The 25,393-nt window shown below is 47.5% G+C and overlaps 1 protein-coding gene across 1 annotated transcript in view; it reads right to left on the bottom strand.

The window, feature by feature from the left end:
- Positions 1–5,931: 5,931 nt before the first annotated feature.
- Ngf (nerve growth factor) overlaps positions 5,932–25,393 on the bottom strand; it is a 57,253-nt gene continuing 37,791 nt past the window's right edge. The window contains exons 2-3 of the mRNA XM_051165670.1: positions 13,205–13,328; positions 5,932–7,046 (exon numbers count right to left, since the gene is read on the bottom strand). Of these exons, the coding sequence (XP_051021627.1) occupies positions 6,309–7,034 (726 nt within the window). The 5' untranslated portion in view covers positions 7,035–7,046; positions 13,205–13,328 and the 3' untranslated portion in view covers positions 5,932–6,308. The remainder of the gene's footprint in view (positions 7,047–13,204; positions 13,329–25,393) is intronic.

Genomic DNA, 25,393 nt, shown 5'->3' with positions numbered 1-25,393 from the left:
CCAAGTCAGAGTTCCAAAGCCCTTTGAAGGGATGCCAGCTTGGACACATGTTTCCAATTATCGTATGCAATCTTGAGGCAGTGTGCGAGCTGCACTTTCATTATGTCAAAGTGAAAGGAATGGTGAGGGTGAGATAAAGGGGGAGAGCCGCCGGCTTGGAGACTGTGCTTTGCTGTGGCACCAAACGTTAGCGCAGGCGGAGAGTGAGCCTCCAAGGTAAGTCTGCCCTGGAGCCTGCCAGTGTGTGGCCCCTGCTCTAAGAGCCTCTGTTTCCTTTGCTCACTCTGAGGATGGAGGAGACCCAGCTGACACCGCGATACGGGGCACAGTCTCCAGGAAGCTAGACCATCTCTTTGGACCACAGATAAGAGTCTGTGGAAACCACACAGGGACACCCCGTGTGTCCAGCCGCGGGATTTCAGATTGTTTTCTAAGTTTCTCCAAGCTTTGTATTTCCAGGAGGAGTTGCTTCCTCTGTCCGATGTAACTCAGAAGGCGGCAGGAGACTAGACAGCTCTTCCGTCTCTCCTACCCAGGGCTGGGCCATTCCTAGGCTGGGTTTGCCTTCTTTCGCACTCTGAACTAAACCCTAGGCCAGGAGACCGTTGTCTTCAACTTTGTTTTCCAAACACAGTTCAAGAGGTTTCCCCAGGAGGAAGTCTCCCAGGCTTAACCCCTCTACACCACTGCCTCTTAGGACCCTGCTCATCATTTGAAATGACAATTTGGCGGATCCACGTGCTACTCTGTGTTTTTAAGACAGTGTGCAGAGGCATAGGGGGTAGAGGTGTACTTTCTGGCTGCTTTTTAGCTCTCAAGAATTATTCACACACACACACACACACACACACACACTTACATATTCACACATACAGTCCTTGTATGATAGATCTTTACATATCAATTTACATATGCACATGGATGCACCTGTGGCTGTGTGTATCTGCCTGTTTTATATACAAGGATTGATGCCGGACCAAGTGCTTTATAAGACAACATTGGAGTTTCCATGCCCATCCTTGTTTTGCATGTAAAAGAACGCTCATCACAGTCCTCATAAGGTCTCCCTCTGAGAGCCACTCAGCCATCTCCCATGCAGTGTACCCAGGAAATGTCACTCGGGCTAGTAATCCATTTATTGCTGACATAGGAGGAGTGTAGGGGAGAGGTGACAGGGTGGGTGGGACTGGTGGCTATGAAAAAAAAACAAGAACTAAGTTCTGCCTTACATGCCCTGAGACACTGCTTCAGCAGACACTTGCCTGCTGCCTCTAAGATTGGGCCCAGGTGTGGAAGAGACCTCTGACACCCAGAGCAGCCCTGAGTTGGAGGAGTCACCTCAGGCTGCCGCTGTGGTTAGGTCTGACCAACTTTGGCTTCTGGACACCGACCCCCCCCCCACCCCCCAGCTTCCTCTGCAAGCCCAGAAGAACTCCGGGGAGGTCAGAGCTCTTTACTTGCAAATCCAAATGAAACCCAGCAAAACACACTCCACGTGCTTGCCACGTGGAAACTCTCAGAGCCAGCGGCTGATAAGTGTGCCAACCTTGAGGAGTAAACACCCTGGAGAAGGCAGAGCTGCATGCAGGCCTTCCTGGCCTCATCAGGTGGCTAAATTAGCTTCAGAGCCTGGAAGCCAACTCATACCTAATCCATACAAGGTGTTGAGCCCTGTGCCTGGCACATGGTGAGCACACGCTCAGTAAGTGCTGAGAGGCACTATTAGTACCATGCACTATTACGAGGCAGAGGGAACAGATTGTATACTTATAACATTGGCAACAGAAGAACTTATTTGCCTTGTGAAAGACCATTCCACAACATTCTAAGGCCCTAGAGTGTTCATCTGACTCTAGGCTTCAAAACGAAAATTTGTTACATAGTTTTTAAATGCTAGGTACTTACATACATGTATGCATACATGCATGCATAAGCACATAAACATATATATGTATATATATATACAAAATCTTAATTATTTTTAGACTTTCTGAGAATAGCATTATAATTAATTATCCTCATTTCACAGATGCAGAACTTAATTCATAGACAGTTTTTAAGAATTGTGTTTAAAGCCGGGCATGGTGGTGCACACCTTCAATCCCAGCACTCTGGAGGCAGAAGCAGGCGGATCACTGTGAGTTCGAGGCCAGCCTGGTCTACAAAGTGAGTCCAGGACAGCCAAGGCTACACAGAGAAACCCTGTCTGGAAAAACCAAAAACAACAACAAAACCAAACCTGTGTCTAAAGACTGGTCCCTCCATGAAGTTGTATTCTGCCCTCCATGCATGTTCCATGGTATATATGCTAAAATACACTACACCACACACACACACACACACACACACGAAGTACATTTGAATAAAGAACCTTGCTTAAGGTGCCCCAGTCCACATTCTCTAAGTGACTTCAAAGCCTGGCTCTTCATCATTACTCTGGAACTCCTGGACCCTAGGTGATCTCCCCAGCCCAGATTCAAGTGGGCTCTGTAGCCAAGGGAACTGCTATTCTGTTCCTACCCTCCTGAGCCGAGCTGTACACATCTGTAGTCCATGATGCTCATGGAGCAGAGGGCTTCTTAACCCCATCTGCACACCCTGCAGGAACAAGTCCAGTGAGCCCTATACAGTGGCTCCTCTCTAAGCCGGCAGAGCGCTGCTCACAGCTAAGGCTCCTGACCCCTGCCTAGGGCTTAACTGGTCTTGTGCCTTTGCTCTGTGTTTACAGACCTGTGATAGTGTTCACTTCACAGCTGTGCCTTGCCAGAGGTCACACCTAGGACTGAGGGAGCCAGCCCAAGGACTCAGCCCTGCTACTGTCATCCCAGAACTTGTCCCATCGCAGGGGTCTGTTTCCTCTCCATGACGGGTAGCTGATGCCTGTGCGTCCCACTGTTCTGTTCCTGCCTTTGGCAGAAGACTACAAGGTCAATGCTGAGGGTAGCCCCTGCAGCCCAGATAACCTGAGCTTCCCCATGGCTCTGCTTTTCTCGTCAATTCCTTTCTCCCCCAGAATACAGGCTGGGCATCTCAGATGCAGTAGGGCCTCTGTCATCTACTCCAGGTCTGAGGCAGGTCTTCCCCGCACAGTGCTTAAAACTTGGGGAGCACTCCTGAGGCCCACAGGAACAAGAAGAGCCAATTGATGGTGCTGAAAACCTGTGTCTAGCTCTGCCTTCTGTTAGGAGTGCAACCACCTGTGGGAGAGGCGGGCGGTCTCACTGGAGGTGGGGAAGTCCAAGGGACAAACTGGGCTTTTAACCCAGAATCAGAACGTCCAGTGCTGTCTGCTCCTGGAACCAGGAGTGACAGCGGGAATGGATCCTAGGAAGGGAGGACACTGGGTTTGCATTAGTTTTTCTGTGGCAGGTTGGAGGATGCCTTCAGGTAGAGGAAGCTGCTAAAGGGAAGTGGGAAACTGAGGTAAAAGTCTTAGGAAGACATATGGAGGGAAGTGCATGGGGGGGTGGACCACCACTTCTCTCTGAACACATTGGGAGATTTGGAGCTGGCTTTTCCTCATGCTCAAGTGGTTGGGCCCTTGGCCATGCAGTGGTCTCTCAGGGAAAGCCAGGGTAGGTCTGCTAGCTGGTGCTCGCCTCCATGTATAGGAAGAGTTCAAGCTGTGGAAAAGCCCTGGTGTAGGTTAGTTTTGGACTGCTTGCACTCTGTTCAGCCAAACTGATAGCACTGTGTGCTGTGTGAAAACACTGGCTTCCACATTGTGACTCTATGGATTATCCAAAGAGTAGTTTGCCTTTCAGGGAGCAGGGGTGCTGTGGGGGCAGGAGGCCTGTTTCTACCACCAACTGCAGAATTTCTTTCTTGAAAATGGGGTGCCCTCAACCCAGTCTCCATTTGAGATTGCAAGGCTGAGGCAGCCTGGTAAGCAGGCCACGGGAGCCAACATTTCTCTGATATCCCAAAGAGTCTGGTGGCACTGGGCATAGCTCCCCAGGCATGGCTTTGATGGGATAACCAGTCAGAGGCACAATTGCTCTGCCTAGAAGCTTCCAGAATGTCTCCCTCACCATCACTGACCTCACATCCATGACTTAGCAGGTCTGCCTGGCCCTAAGAGAAAGGCTTTCCTATTCTGTTCATAAAGGGGCCTGGGACTTTCGTGGCCATGGAACTGGAGCCCTGGAAAATCCACAGACACAGGCCAGTGGGAGGGCTCCCTTTATCCGACCCAGCATCTCAGGACGGAATGTTCTGGTTAGCGTTTCTTGAACATAAATCTTTATTCCAATTGCAGTAGCTATGATAGGGAGAGCCAGCATATTTCATCAAACTTTCACCCTGATCGAATGGCTCTCACCCCAGAGCTCTGGGGTTTCCTATTTGTTCTATTTGAATGGGGGTAGGGGGTGGGCAGGGCTGGGAGGGTTACAAAGGAAGTGAATGAAGCCAGTTCCTTTTTTAGACAATGGACAATTTAGATTTTTTTTTTTTAACTTGAGTAGGCATTGTCATCCTTAGAGGAGACGTATGGACAAACTCTCCATGCGATGTTTTCTATTCTAGGGGGGAAATTGTGGCTTAAGGGAAAAAACAAACAAAAACCAAAGCAACAACAAGACGCACGGGATGGTGGCTATGCGAGCTGGAGCCTGCCCTGCTCCAGGAGGATGCTGCAGTCTCTCTGCTGCTACCTTTATTGCTCTTGAGGCAGTGGACATGAGCACATTAAAAATTAGCCCGTTTCCAAAACTACCCAGGGAACTGGCTGTTTTGGAGGCAAGAGCTTTGGTAAAAGATAGACTGCACACACACACACACACACACACACACACACACACACACACACATATATATATATATAGAGAGAGAAACACAGACACACACACATAGGCACACAGACACACGCATATACACACAGATACACACATAGACATACACACAGACACAGAAACACACACATATATGAGCACACACAGAGATAAACACACATAGAAGCCCACATGAGCACACACAGAAGCACAGACACACATACAGAGACACACAGACACACAGAGACCCACAGGCACACACAAAATGAATACACACACAGACACACACATGTGAGCACACACAGATACACAGACATGGACACATGAGCACACACACAGATATATACACACAGAAACACACACACACATACAGAGACAGACACACACACAGACACACACATGTGAGCACATACACACAGATACACACACACACACACACACACACACACACACACACACACATTGTGTCTCTTTCTGTGTCCTTTCTCTGCGGGAAGGACAGGAAGCAGCCATGCCCTCGTGACTTGGCCTCTCTCTCCATCTTCCAGAGTTTCTGTTAGTCTTTTATCTGTTCTCCCCCAACTCTCGTCTCTATAGGTCTTGTGGTCTCAGCCAGCGCTGGTCACTCATAGAAACCATCTAAGTAAGAACAACAAGTTTTTAGAAGTTTCTTTTCTGACTGGTTGCTGGTTTTCTAGTTGAAAGCTGAGGTTGGGGTGCTAGGGCCACCAACAGCTGCTGCTAGAGCTGTTCTGTTTGTGGGTGGCAAGACGTTTGGAAGCCCTGCTGTTTTCTTGGGGTAGTGAAGTCTTTTTTGGAGGAAGCCACAGGGGAATAGTGGGAGAAAGAGCCATCAGTAGTAACGCAATCTTGACGTGAAATCAGATCTGCCATGACAGTCCTCGGGAGATGATTTTGTTCCAGCTCCTAGAGATTGCCCCGAAGGCCTTCCAAGAAGCCTCCACTTACCCACACAGGGAGTTCCCAGCATCCTCCGAGGACCAGCCTGGGTCTTTCAGAGGTGGGGAGGCCACTTGGCTCACAGAGCAACCTGCTTTCTGACCAGTCTCAACTACCCTCCCTCCTCAAGTGAGGCAATCAAGGCTCAGGGATTCATGCTGCGCAGATAATCCAAGGATTTGGTAGACGTGGCTCTGGAATGTGGAACAGAGCCTGCAGGCTGGCTTCCCTTAGTAATCATGGTGGGTGCAGGGTAGTGTCTGAAACCAGTTAGCTAGCCCTGGAGCAGTGCTGGCTGGGAAATGAGGGTTACAGACAGCCTCTGGAGCCAGGAATGGCTGGGGACATTTCATCCTGCACACTCCTAAAATTTGTGGGTGCTCTTACCGAGGAAAAGGACTCAAGTGAGGGTACACAGAATGCTCTGAAAATTTAATAAATAATGACTTTAAACTTGTATAAACGATAAATTACCATGCAGTCCTTATAATTTAAAATAATTTACAGGCTGAGGTAGGGAGGGGCCCAGGAGAGTGTAGAGGGGGCAAGTGGGGAAGGGGGGCTGTCCCCGGTAGATCAGCCTCTTCTTGCGGCCTTCCTGCTGAGCACACACACACAGGCTGTGTCTATCCGGATGAACCTCCAGGCAGCCTGTTTGTCATCTGTTGTCAAGGCCTTGACAAAGGTGTGGGTTGTGGTGCAGTAAGAGTTCCAGTGCTTGGAGTCAATGCCCCGGCACCCAGTCTCAACGGGATTGGGGGCTCGGCACTTGGTCTCGAAAAAGTACTGTTTGAATACACTGTTGTTAATGTTCACCTCGCCCAATACTGTCACCTCCTTGCCCTTGATGTCCGTGGCTGTGGTCTTATCCCCAACCCACACACTGACACTGTCACACACCGAGAACTCCCCCATGTGGAAGACCGGGTGGGTGGCTGAGCGCTTGCTCCTGTGAGTCCTGTTGAAGGAGATTGAACCATGGGCCTGGAAGTCCAGATCCAGGGAGTCTGAAGAGATGGGTGGGGGCTGGGTGCTAAAGAGCACACGGGGTGACCGGAGTCTCCGCTTCTTGAACAGTCTGGGGTCTACAGTGATGTTGCGGGTCTGCCCTGTCACACGGGCGGCTATTGGTGCAGCAGGGGCGCTGCGGACTCTGCGAAGGGCTGTGTCAAGGGAGTGCTGAAGTTTAGTCCAGTGGGCTTGGGGGACGAAGTCTCCTTCTGGGACATTGCCATCTGTGTATGGTTCTGCCTGTACGCCGATCAAAAAAGCTGTGATCAGAGTGTAGGACAACATGGACATTACGCTATGCACCTGCAAGGACAAAGACAGAAGGGTTACTCGGGAGGGGGGCGGCGGGAGGGAAGGAGCGGCGCCAGGATCGTCAGGATAGTGTCCGGCTCCCTTACGGGGGTTCTCCCGACAGGATACCATGAGGCGCGTTACTGGTGGGCCACGGGTGAACGAGTGAGAGCGAGAAAGGGATGCTGGCAGCAGTCACATTGAGACGCCCGGCAATAAGCAGAGCGGACTGTGTGGTGCTGGTTCTGGGAAGCAACAGGGCCCTTGAAATCCTGCCTGGGAACCTGGGGTCTCACTCACAGAATCCTTTGGGCTTTCTGACTGCCCCCTTGACGGACTGGAGGGTGGTGGTGCATGCATCCTGAATGTGATTCCCTTGGGAAGGTTCTGAAAGGTACTGCTGGGAGCATGACGTATGAAGCCCTTAGCACTGGTTTTGTTTTTATTCTTGTTTTTGTTTTCCTTCACACAGCAGCTCTGAGTTCTTGAAATAAACCCACAAAGCACCACAAATAACTGAAGACTCAGGGGGCCATTCCAGTTAGGAACGGCCATCTTTCTTTCACATATAAGGAGCCCAAAGCCATGATGGAAGCAAGACCAGAAAGAGAATCCAAAACACTTCTCACAAGCCAGTCTGAGCTTCTTCCATCTTTCCACCTTTATCTCTTTCGTTTTTGAACAGGTCCTTTCTTGTTATTGCCTGCTTGGAGCTGAGACTAGACCAAAGTCAGGCTCCACAAGCTCTCCCTGAGTGACACTGGAGCCAGCTCTGCTCTGCTGACCACTGTCCTGCCTCTACTGAGTACCAGTTCACATCTGCAAGTGTGCATCAGAGGCCACGTCCTTTGAAACTTCTCTATGCCTTGGTGGGCTCAGAGCACTCTCCTACAGAGTGAGTGTTTTCCAAGACCCTAAGTCTATCTTTTCTCTCATCTTCCAACACTGATGGATTGTTTTGCCTTGTCTCCTATTTTTTTCAGCCTACTTTGGATATTTTTTTTTAACTCCTCAAAGCTTTCTCTGAAAACTCTAGCATAAATCTCTCTCTCTCTCTCTCTCTCTCTCTCTCTCTCTCTCTCTCTCTCTCTCTCTCTCTCTCTCTCTCCCTCTGACACACACACACACACACACACACACACACACACACCTACCCCTTGCTCCTTTTGTGTGTGTATGCATGTGTATTCTTTCCTGCTAAATCAATATAATGAAAACAAAGAGCCTTAGCATTGGCTCTGAGAAAACTTAGGATATCCAGTTCAGATACTTGTTAGCAGACGAAAGCCATTTAATCTACTGCACCTTAGCCTCCTTGTGGGCAGTAAACACTCTTTTCTGGGTGAATATTTGGGTTAAGCATGTGTTGATTCTGAGTTATTGTATCTCTCTGAAGACATGGACTTTGTCTTCTTTAGTTTTACTGTTGGCTGTCCTCACTCTGAGCACCCTCCATCCATGGGTTTTCATAGCATATTGTCCTTCCTCTCTCAGATGTCTGTTAAGCATGCACTTGGTTTTATCCACCTCCTGGATGTGTAGTCCAAGAGGGCAGAGCCATGTCTATTCCACATGGATGGCAGGTTTCTCCATCACTGTGTTAGTGAACATCTTGTCTTTCACAGCGACTGGATCTCCTTCGCCTGGTGACGTGGGTACTCATCTACAAGTCTGTCTTCCTCCCTGATGGTGTCTTAGAAGCTGCGTGGCTTTCACTTCAATCACTGCATGGCCATACACAGTGTCTGCAATGTTAGGTACAGATCCTCAAGAAATCTGAGGAGAACGAGGAAAAGACCAAATGGGGGCATCAGAGAAGCCCAGCCTTCGCTTGCTTTCCACTACAGACATGGCTCCTTTGGACGGCGCCCAAGGCTGCGCACTGCCTTCCAATCAGCATTCAGCCAGCAAATTCCATATAATGCTGTACTTCTTGCTGGGATCCAGGCAAGAAACGACCACATTCTTTTCTCCTGGATTCTTCTGAAGAATGTTTTCATCGCCCCACTTCTCCAGTCACCCGTGCGGAGGAAAGGAAGCGGTATACCTGAGCATTTGATTCCCCCTACCAGACCTGATGCCTGAAGGTCTTGTTGATAACTGTCTTGCCAACTCTTAGAGGACTGAGCATCCTCTAAGGCAGCCAATCCAGCCTTTCATGTCTGTTCCTTTTCCTGCTCCACTCCTTTCTTCTCAGCACACATTATCTTTCATCAGGTGAATTAAGGCAGAAGACACAGAACTGAAATCCATACTTTTATGCCCAAATTGGTAACACCTGTTAGAACTGGATCGGGAACTGAAGAAACGCTGACTGGAGTTTAGGGTTTCAATGGAAACAAAGCCTCCCACTGTGCCTCCCACTGTCTTGTTCTGTAGGCTCTGCTGGAGAAGCTCCTCCTCTTCTGAGGAGACGGCTGATGCCCACAGCTCCATCTCTAGATCAGCTCCTCCCTTGGGGCCACTCTCTGGACCTCCTTCTTCCTGAGGGCACCTCTCCACAGACATTGGCAGTCTCAGAGCAAGACATGGCTGAGCAAAGTCTTCTTGCTCAATCACACCGTCTTCCCATCGTTGTCTTCCGTATCAGTAGTAGCAGCTGCATCTTGGACCACTTGGTGCCTTCCAAAAACAGTTCCACAGTCACTACCTCTATTGCTCCTGTTTCTTATTCTCCTAACTGGCATCTTTACATTTTGCTTTCCTGTTACTAGGACCATTCATTATGCCTTCATTGGCCAGCTGCAAATGCAGTTCATCCTGGACTCTGTCCCCAGCCCTTCATGGAGACCTCTATGTTGTCATCTGAGCTCTCCTGGCATAGCATTTCTTGTGGCTGAAAACTTCCTTTCCAGCCTCACGTTTGTGTCCCTGACTCAGGTCCTGGTATTACCTCTCACCTTGATGTCCTGGACACTTCATCACTCAGATTCCAGAGCCTTCTCTCCTGACTTCCCATTAAGCTTCCTAATGCCTCGCTCTGACCTCATGGCCCTGAACAAAGGGGCCAGTGGTGAGCCCTTGTTTATGGACCCAGAACAGGTGGCTCCCCCCCCCTCCCACAGCACCATCCCCGCCTCCTTCACCTTACTTTACATTTCTTCGGTCCAGGCACAAGAGCACCTGGAGTAGCTCCTGTCCTGGGCTTAACCACCCTCGCCCTTGCTTTGGGTTTTTTTCCTACTGGTATGCATCCCCCCTTTTTTGCTCACTCTATCTGCTGGCAACATATAACTCCCAACATACAACTTCAATGGCATCCGTCTGATAGTACCTAACTCTAGGCCAGCACTTCTCAACCTTCCTGATGCTGCGACCATTTAATATAGTTCCTCACGTTGTGGTGAGCCCCAACCATAGCCTTATTTTTGTTGCTACTTCATAACTGTAATTTTGCTACTGTTTTTTTTTTACTGTTAAGAATCATAATCTGTGTTTTCTGATGGTCTTAAGTGACCTCAGTGAAAGGGTCACTCAATCTCAAAAGGTATTGCAACCCACAGCTCGAGAACCACTGCCATAGGCAGAAAAACTCTCCCTGGTACAGCTGTCTTATGACAGGTGTGTTCTCTTCTCCCCTCTGATGGAGGGGGAGCTCCCCGTAGGCAGAAAGCTAACTGCTTCACTGTTGTTGCCTGTGGCACCTTCGCCTCCCAAGGTGATTGCACGTGGAGCTGCTTTCCTCAGTGCCTTTTGCTCTACCTGAGTGTTGGTGTTTGTGGTGCCTATGAACTCTAATGTTTTTAGTTTAAGGAATTATAAAGCTTTCTATTCTGTGTAGCGCATGCTTGTTCTACACAACAGACTCCATAATGTTTTAAGAGTCTAATGCCAGTTGTGACTGTGCTCTTGGGCTACCACGTGGTGCCGCAGTCATTCAAGGGCAATGGACAGACAGTTCATTAAGAGTTGAAAATGGCTCAAACAGATCTGTTCAGTTTTTGATTAAAACGTAATTTGGGGGAACCATATTGATTTACTTATAATGATATATTCCTATATTAAAAATTCTTAGAAAAAAAGTCTCTGGGTCTTCAGCAAATACAGTAAAGGGGATAAATAACCCACAGTTTCCCATTCCAGTGACACCCTGCAGGCAGAGCGAAGAGAATGCTCTCCTTGGATGAAGTGAGCCAGGGAGAAGTTGACTTTTTTTTCATTATAGCCAGCCTTCAAAGCCTGGGTCCTGAGCAGGGGACAGCGCCCCCTGCAGCTCCATGGCGAATGCCTGAGTGGGACATTTAGCTGGGGGAGAGCAGCCAGGGCCACCATGAAGGGATACAATCCATGTCAGGTGTAAACGACCTTCATCTTGGCAGGGTCCTACCCAGAATGGAGAGGTTAAGTGACTGGAAAAGAAGAGACTGTCCTTGAGGTGGCTTTGACCCAGCCTCCAATGAGGACCCTCCCCTTGGCTAGCAGAGCATCCTGAGGATTGACAGCGTTCACCCCGACAGTAGCAGATGTTCCTGTACCAGGTGAATAATCTTTACACAGGTCTGGCCCTACCTGACTAGGTGATGAAGGTTCCAGACAGACCTGAACACTAGATCCTAATTAGTCCTTGTCTCACGTTGCCAGGAGGCCGGCCAGCCAGGCCTGTAGAGGCGACTGACATAAGGTCAGAAGATAAACCTCTGACTTAGAGAGAGGTGTCAATAGCTGTTCACAGTTCTTGGGCTAGAGATCAGATCTGTGGACCTGGGTCACCAACTGTTGGCCAGAAAGACAATTCCTGCCACCAAGGAAATCCAGCCTCCTCCATTTCACTGGCCACAATCTGACAGGGAGTCCAGGGGTCACTTCTTGCTTTGCCCTTGGTCTCCAGCCTAAATGTAAATTGCCTGCTGTCCTCCATTTTAAGACTTGAACTCTCAGCTGCTGGGGGGGGGGGGCTATGTGGAGTGTAACAGGGATTCAGTGACTCATTAACTCCCTAGGGAGGGATCCCTGAGGTGTCCCAGGATGAACCCAGGCAAGGAGTAAGAGAGCAGAGTCCAGTGCCACTGATGGCATGGCCCACACAGTACCCATGAGGAGGAGGAGGAGGCATGGGTTGGAAGTGACATCAGAGACTGAAGTCCTCCAAGCTATCATCAGATGCACCTGGAGAGGTCTGTTAAGCCAGGTGACTTCGCCTATTTGTAGAATAGTTGATTCTCTAGGCTTTGGAGTGGTGGTGGAAGAAACTTGTCAGACAAGTGACAGTGACACCAATGCTGCTGGCCTGGAGGACACATTTTGCGAGTTACTAGCCTAGCCTTAGAGGGGCTGGATGGTTTGGGGGGGGGAATGTGGCTAGCATGTACCAGGACTTCCCTGTTACTCTGCACCCTGTGACCACTAGTGCGTCCTGAGAGCCACATAACCAGTCTGACATCCAAATGCCATTCTCAGATTATGAGTTTCACCTCCACGGCACCACAAATCCAGACCCAAAGGAACGCACTGATGGCTGACTGCTTTTGTGTCTGGCGTCTCAGGTTTCTGAGTACTATGCAGAATCTATGATTTACATCCAACTATGCCTTGATCAAAAGGTACATAAGATGCCAGTGATGGTGACATGCGGCCAGAGGGCTCTAGAAAGTTCTAGATCCCGTGGTTAGCTGGTGTTCTTTAGGACATGTGTGTGAACTACGGGGCATGGGAACAGAATGTGCTAGTCTGAATCCCAATAGTCACAGCATATATCTCATTAGTCATCATTACCACTACCTGGGACGAGGCTGTGCTCATCCTGTCTCATTTTATGGTTAGGGAACAGAGACATGAAGATTAAATCACTTGGTCCTTGACACCTGGTAAAGTAGAACTTAGAGCCAGGCCCGCCAGTGTCCAGATATGGAAGTCTTCCCTGCTCTTTCACTCAGGCACGAAGAGTGACCACAGACTTTCTGCCTTACAAGGCCACCTGCTCAGACTGCTCCAGAGTGTCTGTGGTGAGTCTGTCTGATGCTGTCTGTCTATTCAGGGCTTGTGTTATGTGACTTTTAATGTGTCCCCAGAAGCCACAGAGTAAAAAGACTTCTTTGGACAAGTCCTATTTACAGTGCTAACTCCCCTTCCACAGCCTGTAGAGCATTTCCAGCTGTGTCACCAGGAGCTTCTGCACCCAGCAGCTGCAGAGCTACACACCCCAGGGAGGCAGCTGTCCCACAGGCACTTACCTCAGATTGGCCAGGATAGAAAGCTGCGTCCTTGGCAAAGCCTTTATTGGGCCCAGACACTGAGGTAAGCTTGGGTCCAGCATGCCATCCAGCCCCCTGGACTGCACGACCAGAGGCCAAAACTCTGTGGAGGAGAGCTGACGTTAGATAAGAGTTAACATACTCCCCAGCAGATGGGTGGACGCCTGAGCCCTAGGCAGAGGGGAAGGAATGTCTCAATAAGGCAAGCCGTATTTCCACAACTCCAGAGTTTTATCAACATTAGGACCCAGGAAGGAGCAAGAGTCCAGTTGCCAAGATTTCCAGGTTCCTGGACTTACATAGCTCTGGTCTTGCATAGCCCAGGTCTTGTTTGGTCCTGGTCTTGCATGGCCCAGGTCTTCCATGGCCCTGCAATGACTTTCCTTTATTTGCTTCAACCTGGACACAGTCCCCAGTGGGACTGTACCTAATGTACTGGCTTCGAGATCTGTCCCGGAGTCTTGCTCCAGAGATACCTAAACTGAAATGAAAATTGTCTTGCACACTACCCAAGCACAGACGTAGTAGACCCAGCTCTACCCAGTCTTGGCAATTCAATGTTACAAATGCAAAGGTCTTGAAAATTCAAACAAGCCAATTCCATAATGGAAGTACAAGACAAGCGGTGAGAATGGGACAAACTGCCTATATGATTCATCATTTAGATCTATTGCTGAACCAGGACGGCAGTGCTATGCTAAAAGTCAAATGTCAGGAATCAGAAGCTATGGAGATAACACAATGAGAGAAAAAAAATATGCTTTAACTTGTAGCTTCTAGAGCTGCTATTTTCCTCTCACTTCTATCAATCTGATACAACCAGGTGCTTCACTCACTCACTCACTCACTCATCCATCTATCCATCCACCCATTAATTCATTCACATTCATTAATTCATCAATTAATTAATTCATTCATTCATCTCATGAGCAGCTACTATGTGCCAAGTACTATCCTTGGTGCCAGAGACACAGCAGTAAATAAAACAGGCAAGTTCTCGACCTCTGTTGTGGACCTCACAGTCTAATACAAATAAATAACTTCACTCCCTGTTCATACAGTGAAGAGACCAGGTCGGATGAGAGAGACAAGGGGCCATGTAGACTGAGTGCACAGTGAGGAGCTCCTTGAGGAAGCTGCCCTCAAGCTGATGACAAGGAATGGAGGACAGAGCATCCGGTGGAAGGAGGAGTAAACGTCAAAGCCCTAGGTAGAGGTAAGACAAAGTAACTGAGCCTGAGAAAAGAGACCTGGGAAATGAGCTGGAGACACAGAACATTCTGGGTCTTTAAGGGAGAAGCCAGGAGCTACAGTTGCATCCCTGAGGCCAACAGGAAGAGAGTGGAGTGGGGGCTTTCATCAGGAGAGTGACATGGCAATGCTGAAGGATGAATGTCTAGACGGCTAAGTCTGTGAAGAAAATCTGTAAAAGAAAAGCTTGAGAATTACACCTTTGTCCTTAGTGTCTGTATTCTTTCAGGCCCCACAAACTCTTCTTCCAGCCATGCCTTGCTCCACTGTGACGTCCCCTGTCCTAATACTTCCCTTTTGCTGTGGCCGCAGATGTCACAGAAGCATCCCAAGGGGCAATTGCTTTGTTGCGAACAGGGGCTGGAGAGTAGGGGAGGTGGGAGGGGCCGGGCTGGCTTCTGTGTTACAGGAAAGCCTGGCTTCAAAGGCTGCAATGATTCTGTTCTTCTTTCTTACCACCCCCCCCGACCCCCTGCCCAACACAATCCTTTTGGGTTTCAAAAACTAAGAGAAAAGCCTTCTGATACTCAATTGAGACATCAGGCACAGAGAAAACCTTACTCTAATGCTCTTTAGAAAGGTGAGATTCTGTGACAAGACCTCAGTGCCATGCCAGGGCCCGCTTAGCCTGGGGGATGGAGCGTTACATGTGCTCTGGGGCAGGAGGTGCACATCACTGTCCTCATGACTCAAGAGGGGAACTCATCTATTCCACACGTCCTTCTGTTGGGGGCTTCGCTGAACTGCACAGGTTGAAAGGCTGGAAGCCACAGAGCGTGTTCTGACTCAGTTTCCTCTGATTCTTGGGTAAGACATCACTTTGGGTGTCTCTGTCTTTCACCTGAAAGAAAAGTTGCTGGAATAGATGGCAGGCCCCTCTGGCTCTGATCCTCTGTGGTTCTAAGACACTACGAACAAGCAACACTTTTCTCCATCCTTACATTAAAGGTCCTTATTTTTACCAATTAAACACTGAAATTTCAGGCCCTGTACCAGATACTGTGCCAGTTGCTAGGGACACAGAGAGAAATAAGATCCATACAACGTCTCCTACAGCAAATCATCTGCAAGGGAGGAAGGGCCAGCACAAACTAAGCATTTAAATTAGTGTGACAATCAGGGTGTACATTACTCTTGATGGGGAGGCATCATGGACCCAGGAACCTGTTCTGTCCATTCAGCCTAGTCAGAGTCATGAGGGGGGTAACATCTGAGCAGGGTTCCTAAGGATGAATAGGAGTGCGCTGCAGAAGCCTGGAGAGAACGGACACTCCACAGCCTTTGAGCTCAAGAGCTGTTTGGAAGTCTGACAAGGTTAGAGTGTGGGGGACAGAGAAGGGAGTTTGTAATAGGCCTTTATGTCAGCAGAGGGTACTGAGTTTGGGGATCCCATTCCTGTGGCCTACCCACTTGCTTCCCGCAACACACAGAAAATGTGCACCTTTAATTCATGGAACAAGCGGAGAAGGAAGAGTAATTCTGGGAATATTCTAGATAATCCCTCTTATTGGATGCCTGCTGATCTAAGTGGTTGGAATGAGAGGCTGCCAATGTATGTACGTTGTGTGTGTGTGTGTGTGTGTGTGTGTGTGTGTGTGTGTGTTATATAATATATACATATATGTATATATATTTCATGGCTTCTCCATATACTTGCCCTCTTGGGGGATGGAACATACACAACCACAAGAGTCCAAGACATTATATCCATAGTCTTTTGCCCAGGTAACCTCGGTGAACACAGTCTCCTACTGGTGCCTGATGGCTATGTTTGAGGCTCTTTCCAGCATCTTCCATGCCCTTGGTCTTCTCTCATACAGTGCTGGTACAGCAGTTTGCTACTGGAAAGAGAATTTCCTGCCAAGAATCCTGACTGATTTTTATAGGTGTTGTTGCTTTAGTCTCATCCTAGGGAAGGCTGAGGCTCTAAAATTAAATCCAATTTAAATATCTCTAATGCAAATACACCAGGGACAAGCAAACTAAACGGATGCCTATTTTTAAACCCCTAACTGTTCTCATAATTACTTAAGAAGACATCCGATGGCTCTCACACTTTTGATAAATGTATGGAAATAGATCACAGCTCACTTATAGACTGCCTTATGCTCCTTACAGAGCACAGTTGAAATACTATTGAAATCTGGCGTGCCTCCGCTAGACCCTGGCCTGGTCTGCTGCATTAAAGCAATGGTACTGCAGTATCTTAAAGCTTGTTTAAAAAATGCAATGTACTGGGCAGCTATCCTGAGTAACTGAAATAAGACAGCCTGTGATTTAGTAGTCCTGCTTATTATGTTATTACCTATCACCTAAGTTTAAGAATAATTAGGTTCCATGCTGGCTTTCCTCCATATTCAGTTGACTGGATGAAAATCACCTAGGAAACGGAGACATCCGTCTGGACACATCTGTGAGGGGATTTCTAAAGAGGATGACCGGAAGCAGAAGATCTGTTCCCAGTGTGGGAGGTACCTGTCAAGGCTTGGCCCAGATATAAAGAGGTGCAAGGAACCAGCCGTGGGGAGGACCTCCTTTTCTTTCCTCTTTCAGGGTAAGTGTGTCTATCACAGCTGTGTGATCTACTGTTGACTTCAGACTCAGATGAATTCTATAACTGTGCCTCACCAGGGGACTTCCATACTTTCTGGTTTGGCACTGGTTTGAGGAGTCAAGCCTCATGGACTGAACAGTTCCTGTGTTCTTTACCTCTCCCGCGAGCAGGTAGACACTGTTGGGGTACCCAGTACCTGCGCGTGAACCAATCTGACAAAACCCCTCTTTACTATTTATGTCCTACTTGTCCTGTTGCGCTAGAGAACCCTGCCTAATATCCTCTTCATAAAGAGGTCCAAGCCAAAGAGGATGAACTCAGAGATGGCCTGCCGCTGCTGCAAACTGCCCATCTGCATGTGACTTTCCATGAGACCTCTCACTCTAGAACTCGTGAACAACCAGCCCAGCATCTTCTAGGGCTGAAGGATAGTCTTCGGAAGATGCCTGGGAAGAGGGCTGCTCGCCTGGCTCTCTGGCCGCTGCCCTGCTACCTTCCACAACCCCTTTTATTTTTTTTCTAAGTCTCAAAAGCATTTTGGTCCATTCTCATCGAGAGCTTTAGATTAATGGCAAACTGTTAAAGTCCAATCCAAATGAAATTGAGAGCAGCTTTGCTTCTTCTGGTAATTCATGGGGAGTGATAGACATCCCTCTAAGACCTTCATATTTGAGTATGGTAGACTCTATCTAGCCCCCTGGTTTCTACTTTCCACTGCCCTCTGGTTCTTTGCAGCAGGACTCTCAACCCTGGCCACACAGCCAACTCACCAGGCCAGCTTTACAAACCCACCATGCTGCCTGTGTCCTGCCTCTGGGGAAGCCTAGTTTCACTGGCTTGAAGTGCTGCCCATTCCCTAGGAGTTTTCAAAAGCTCCCTAAGAGAATTAAATGTAAGGCCAGCTCCGAAGTCACTGCTGCTCAGAAGGAAGAGGAAGCTTGGCAGTGGCTTTGATGAGCCAACTAAGAGAAATTCATTATCAAGAAATCAACATCTCTTAGAAAATATAAAACATGGGTGCGATCATATTTTAAGCAAGGAGATGCGAAGATACAGCGTGCAGATTTGGGGGAGGCCATCTTTGCAAGCCCTTGCTGACTAGATACAAACAACATCTGTGAACTGAGACATTTTCTGTTTGAGTGTTATGCAAGCCACTTAAAACACACTCTTCAATACTAGAGCCATAGTGGCTTAGTACTAAAGAAGTTCAAGAACTGTTTGCTGACATTTTCTTTTCAAAGATTTGGGGACAGTTGACCCTAAGGACCTCCTTAGAGCGTATATCATGTGCTCCAACAAAGCAATGGCCAGCCCCCAGAGCACTTACATGGTTCTGAAGCCTGGGAGCTACATCCCACTTCCTTCTACCTGGTGGAGTTCTGAGTCAGGAAATCTCCTTTTTGGCCCAGCATTAAGAGCAGGCTGTTGGGGTGCAGTCAGCTTCTGGGCTGCTAATTGTGATTTTCATCGCTCTAAGCATCCTTCTCAATTTTGCTCCCTGTCTGTCCTTTCTTCCACCGAGCCTGTGTACAAAGGGAGAAGTGCTGGAGGTCTTTGGTGTTGTGAGTCTGTTTTTCTAATTCTTAAGCCCTAATCAGGCACTTTCTAGAGAGTAATATGACTGCATGTTTTGCTGACTAAGAGTTCTTTTGTTGTTCTTTTTTTTTTTTTTTTTAAACAAATTTAAATTTGGACCACTTTGAGATGATTTGATGTCTTTTTAACTATTTAGTGGTTTTGGCAGATCCAATAGGAAAATAGAGCATCTGGCACCAAGGACTTAGGAAGACACAAAGGTTCAGCAAAACTATTATTCTTTTTCACCAAATGGTCTGGCGCTGACAATTCTAAAGTGTCTTGTCACATTTCTTAAAGAGGACTGGCCCTGTGGCTCCTTGGGAGATCTTGAGGTAAATTACGAAAGCTCTCTCAGCATTTCCCCAGAGGCAAGCAGATCAAAGAAGCCATTGCAGTTGGCTGCCCTTCAGCTTTGGGATGAAAGAGCATTTGCTGTGACTGTGAGTGGCCTTCTATGGTATGCAGCTGCCCGCAGCCTGCATCTGTTTACCTGACTGCAGTAACTTAGGAGATCTGCAATGCTCAACGCCACAAAGAGGCTTTCAAAGGATGGCTAATTACAAAGCTGTTAGTGGGGTAGATAAGTTATCTAAATGCAAAGCAGCCTTCCATGACAGAGAATTGAGGGCAGAATAGTTTTGCAAGGACTAAATAGCAGTTCTATAGCCTAGCCCATCAGCTTGGTAAGGCTAATGATAGATCTATAATCTAGGTTTGAGTGCCAAAAACAATCCAATAGTTTTTGCAAGCTGCTCTGCAACCTTAAGAAAACATCTCTTTGGTTCCAACTGGCTGATCCTTAAACCACAAGAAAAAGATCTCTTTCAACTATGCTCTTGGTCTTTGCCTGGTCTGTTCCATGCTTCTAACTATGCACAGACAGCAGTACCCAGAACAAAGGAGACTCTGGTTGCTTGAAGTTGAAATTCACATTCAACAGTAACAATCTCCAGGCCACAGCAGGTCACCAATGACAACCTGGGACTGAAGATGTGAATGAAAAGAAAACGGCACCAGAGAATGTTAACTCAGCCCGGAGCCCTTTATTCGATTGGCTTTATGGGAGCCCACATCCTCAGTTCTTCTTGAGCTAGCCTTTTCCTCTGTGTGTGGCATGTTTTCCAAGCAGTAGGACAAGAAATGTTACAACAGATGACTCTAATGCAAGTCAGATGTAACTCCAGGAATTAAGCTAAATAGCTATAGGTCTGGAAAGACCAGGAAAGACCCCGGCTTAAGAGATACACAGGGAGGTTTCTGTGGCTTTCAAAAGGCCAGGCAGCCCTGCCTTCAATCAGGGAAAGTCAGTGGAGAGCCGGGTGGGGGAGCGTGAATGTATGGATTCTAGCAAAATGCTACCTTAATGGGTAAAGTATCCATGCTGGGGATGTGAGTTCACTGCAAGCAATGATTATACTTAGTTACCCCACTTCAGGAAAACATGGATCACAAATGCCTTGGACCAAATACTTCACTGGACACTTCCTCACAACCCTGGAGCATCAGTGGCCACTGATCGCGAACCCCCTCAACTCTTCTGCACTGACATTTCCTGGTTTGTCTGCTGACTTCACACCCAGAAAATCTGACTGAAGGCATGAAATAGATATCCGGCTGCTTTGCCTGGGCATGCCACACATGGAGATCCTCAATCACTCCAGGCTAAGATCAGTACTGGAAATGAAGAATTGATTCCCCGGGTATGTTTGTTGGTGTTGGGGGTAGGGTGAGGGGGGCTGCTGTTTCAGCCACTTCCTGTGTCTGGTTTCAAACACTGCAGTCCCAAGTTGTGAATGGTTTACACTAGAGAAAGGCTTTTGGATGCTCATCCTTGAACTGTGTTAAGGAGAGTCATCTAACTCAGTATCTCAAGGGGAAGGGTCAGGGGTGATGAAAACCTGCTGCCTGCTGAAGTCACTTGACTCTCATGTAATTATGTTTTAGACTATTCCCCACCATCTAGTATTTCTCTTTTTAGGGCTGTTTGACCATGACAGCATGCACAAAAGGAAAACTCTCTACTGAGGAAATTCACTCCAGAACTAGCAAGAAAGCCACAGAGCGCATCTGTTCCTAGGGACGCAGAACGTTGTGGGAGTTAGAAATTCCAGAGAGAAGGACAGTTTCCACACTCCATCTACACACACAAACCACTCAGCTGTGGCTCCTAACGAGCTAGTTTGCATGATTATGACTCATGGAAATAGAAACTATTTTGCTATAGCATAAGCTAGAGACGCTAAAATTCAGTGTTCTTGAGAGAAGCCTGAAGCTGTTTCCCTCTCAGTGCTGTCCCCCAAAACAAAACAAAACAAACAAACAAAAACAAAAAAAAAAATAGAGTAAATATCACTTCTACCTTGAGTGGCAAGGATTAACAGAATAAACAATTGGCTCGCTGCACTGTACTAACTAGATAGTATAAGAAAAATGATGCAGAATGTCCATTCTAGGTCCCTACCTGGCCTAGTGTGGGTGGGTGTCCTGTGGTTTTGTGTCCCAGCTGTGACTGGAGTGGCTGGCCACGCGCATGCTCCCTGGGACTCAGAGACTGCAGGGCACAATTTGCAGCCATGTGGCAGTGAGTGGCAGTCATTTGCTAACAGGATGCTGAGGGAAAAACAGAAACGCTTGCTTTAGAAAGGATCACTTTCTTCAGCTCTGTCCCAGTCAGAGGGAGGAAGCTGCTTCAGTCATGGCTGCGGTGCTGTGAATAAGGTGACCTGGAGTGATGGCTGGGACTTGCCTGTAAAGTTGGGGACGTCTTTGCTTTGGGTAATTGCTGACTTAGAGGGAAACTGAGTCATGGAGAGCACTGGAGAGAGTCATGCAGAGCCACAGGCATTAGAGGCTTGGGGTGAATTTAGGCTCCTGTTGAATTACCTACTTCTTGAGAATTGAGGTGTATTTGTATTCGCGGGGATGTCCTGGGGTAGGCATTTAATGAATGTTTACTGAACAGAGTGGAGACCTCTTCACACAGCTACTCTGGTTTATTCAACCAAAGCGAATAATTATTTCACATTATATTGGAAAATAAAATATTGAGTGCTCTGATGGTGTGCACTCAGGAGCACATCGGGTTTGTGGGCTGACAGGTATACTGCTGGGGGACTGAGATCCGGGCCTCCTTTTGCCTTCGTTGCAAAAGTGTACACAGGTGCTGAACAAAACAAGCCCCTTTCTTATTTCCAGCCTGCTTATTTTTCTTGTCCAGCATTGTGTCGGAGAAAGCTGTACTTCAGTCTGGCCACTGGTTATGTATTGCAATCCAGTGGGATGGGCAATCATTCATTGTTTAGTTATAACCCAGGAAAGGAGCACGAAAGGAGAAAGCCCAGTGCACGCGTATGAACGCTGCTGGGGATTGTACAATGATAGTGGAAACCACTTGCTAGCACCTCCATCCTTTCTCTGTGAATCAGCCAAATTCCTGGCACCAGGCCTGTCTGCTAAGAGAGTTGCTCCTCGAAGGTTCTCCACTCCTGCTCCATGCCATCCTGGTCCCAGGAAGGTGGGTGCTTGAATGACTGTTGAACTGTTTTTTAGCTTTTTCTCACAGGCCAGATTTCTGTACTCCTAAAGAAGGATTTAGGGTTTTTTAAAATATAAAAAACAAAAATGAAGGGAAAAAAGTCAAATAAAATCTGGACAAAGTTACAGATTTTTTACAGGCAGCAGAACAACATATGCCTAAGCATGTCTATTTTGCCTACATTGTCCCCAGGAGAGAATGACCTCAACAAGCACATGAGGTGGCCCCACACAAAGAACTGTGCGGAACATTCTTTGTGTCCTTTTCCTCATCAAGTTCTAAGACCCAAGAGGTTCCCCTTTCCCTATCTCAACCTATCATAGCACTTATGTAAATTAGGCCCCTTATTCAGATTCACAGAGCATGGTAGCATTATTTCCAATGGCCTGGCTGCTGGAACCACCAGCATCAGCACCGTGATCACTCCAGCATCAGCACCATGATTACCCAGCATCAGCACTGTGATCACCCCAGCATCAGCACTGTGATCACCCCAACATCAGCACCACGACCACCCCAGCATCAGGACCATGATCACCCCAGCATCAGAACCATGGTTACCCAGCATCAGCACCATGATCACCCCAACATCATCACCATGACCACCCCAGCATCAGGACCATGATCACCCCAGCATCATAACCATATTACCCAGCATCAGCACCATGATCACCCCAACATCAGCACCATGATCACCCCAGCATCAGCACCATGATCACCCAGCATCAGCACCATGATCATTTCAGCATCAGCACCATGATTACCCAGCATCAGCATCATGATCATCCCAGCATCAGGACCATGATCACCCCAGCATCAGCATCATGATCACCTCAACATCAGCACCATGACCACCCCAGCATCAGGACCATGATCACCCCAGCATCAGCACCATGATCATCCCAACATCAGCACCAGGACCACCCCAGCATTAGGACCATGACCACCCAAGCATCAGGACCATGATCCCCCCAGCATCAGCATCATGATCACCTTAGCACCAGGATCATGATCAGCCAAGCATCAGCACCAGGATCACCCCAGCATCAGGACCATGATCACCCCAACATCAGCACCAGGATCACCACCAACAACCCTAACACTTCTTGACCATCAACACCCAATCACCACTGTTATGTATTCTAATACTGATTATAAATGTACTAAGATCTAGGATCACTTAGGAGACAAGTCTTTAAACTTGCTTGAGGGATTATTAAGATTAGGCTAATTGAGATCTGCCTGTGTGGGTGACATTGTACCATGAGATGGGATTCCAGGATGCATTAAGTGAAGAAGGCAAGCTGAGCATAGACATTCATCTCTCTCTCCTTCCTCACTAAAGTGACCAGTTGCCTCATGCTTCCCTGGACTCTTATGCCCTGTGGGACTGTATCCTGAAACTTTAAGACCAAGTAAACCCTCCTTCACTTATTTAAGTTGTTTTCATCAGGTACTTTTGTCAGTTATTTCACAACAATGAGAAATGTAACCAAGGCAACCACCACCCAACCAACATTTTGCCATTGCTATTTTCAACCCCACTATCAATAACTCCATCACTGCTAGACCACCACTGTCATCACTATGGTCACCATCACCATCTCCAAAAAATAAAGAAGCCTCTGGGGCAATCAAATGCTGGTAAACATTCCCCATGGCTTTCTGTTAGACCAGCTGTGAGTAGCAGGGCAGAGTCAACACCCGAGGTCAGTTAGTTATTTGCAGAATGCTTCAATGCATTGTTTAGGTCCACGTGAGTCCCAGATGATTGGTGAATCAAGTGAGGCCCATAAAATCAATGTTCTTTTTTTCCTATACATTCCGTTATATTATTTTACAGCTTCCTTCTAGGAACTGGTGTTTTTCTACATCCCTTCCCCTTCTCTCCCCTCCCTTTTGCTCTCCTTTTCTTTTTTCTTCTTTCCTTTCAATGGAAATACATATGACAATTTTCAGTTTAGGCCTTAATAAATTTTAGAATTGCCTTAAAAACTTAGTTCCTATAATTGCCATGAGATTTATAATACAGACATAATATAGGAACACGAATATTGTAAAAAACCAAATGAAGAATTATGTCCCTGGCTTCTCCACAGTGAGACAGGGCTTTCTTTTTGCCTGATGCAATTGTTAAAAGTGTGGGCTCAATTTTTACAGGTCACCGAGAGGCTTTTCCTATTTGAAGACAAGTAAATCTTGCACTTAGGATCGTGCAGAAAGAAAAAATCTCTCTTTGAATCATGCCGTCCATCTTTCCAGAATGTAACTGTCCCATGGGAGTAATTGGCTCCCACTTGGAACAGGTGTGCCAATTCCCTGAGAGTAAAGGCTGGGCCCTTCTGCCCTCATGTGAGCAGTGGTCACCAGCTGCCCTGGACTCTCCTTCTTGTCACTTGTTCCTTCTGGTCACAATGAATGACTGCACCAAAATTGGGTTTGAGTTGGGGCTTGTGGGAAGAGAGTCTGTGGAAGGGACAGAGGTCTCCCAAAGAGCCACTGAAGGCCTAAAGCTGATTATAGGTGTGAAAGTCAAGTACAGCCTGGTGTGTTAAAATAAGTGCTTCATCGACATAAAGAGTGGGTTACGGACAGATAGGCCTAACACTACTAAAGGTAAGTAGTCTCTATGGTGTAGTCTCTGCCAGATACCACTTTACAAGAGCTTCCTGTGTAAAAGTAATAAAAACCTTCCAAGATCAGTGTTTCCTCCACTCTATAGCCAAAGAGACTCCTGCACTCAGTGACAGCCTCCTGCTGCCCTGTCACACCCTGCTCCCACATCTGACGAACTCAAGGGAGCCAAGGTTCCCTTGGAGTGTTGATTTCTGTGTCAGTGGTATGGGTAATGGATAAGTTGGATTCTGTATATTTCTTTTCTTAAATTTACCCAATTTCTAGACAAATAAATGAAAGCAAACAAACAAACAAAAAAATGTAGAACATTTTTTTAGAGCACCGTGGCTACTCACTTCTCTGTCATGAGTCTTTTCTTGAAGGAGCCCAGAGAAAAATCCACTCCTTACTGAAAAACCCCAACGGCCAGAAATGGAATATGGAAGGACCATTCTGATAGAAACATAGTCATGGAAGATCGGCAACTTTGGAATGTCCACTTGCTCTTTACTGGGACTTGTACAAAAGTTAGAATGTTGATGTTTCATTTACTCCTATGATTTTTTTTTGGACAAAATACCTTTTCCATGTCTATCAAGAAAAACACAGGAAAGACGTGCGAGCTACTTGC

The sequence above is a fragment of the Acomys russatus genome, chromosome 23 (genome assembly GCF_903995435.1).
Source record: "Acomys russatus chromosome 23, mAcoRus1.1, whole genome shotgun sequence".
Lineage (NCBI taxonomy): Eukaryota > Metazoa > Chordata > Mammalia > Rodentia > Muridae > Acomys > Acomys russatus.
Note: the sequence above shows the minus strand (reverse complement) of the source record. Positions and strands in the feature narration are given on the sequence as shown.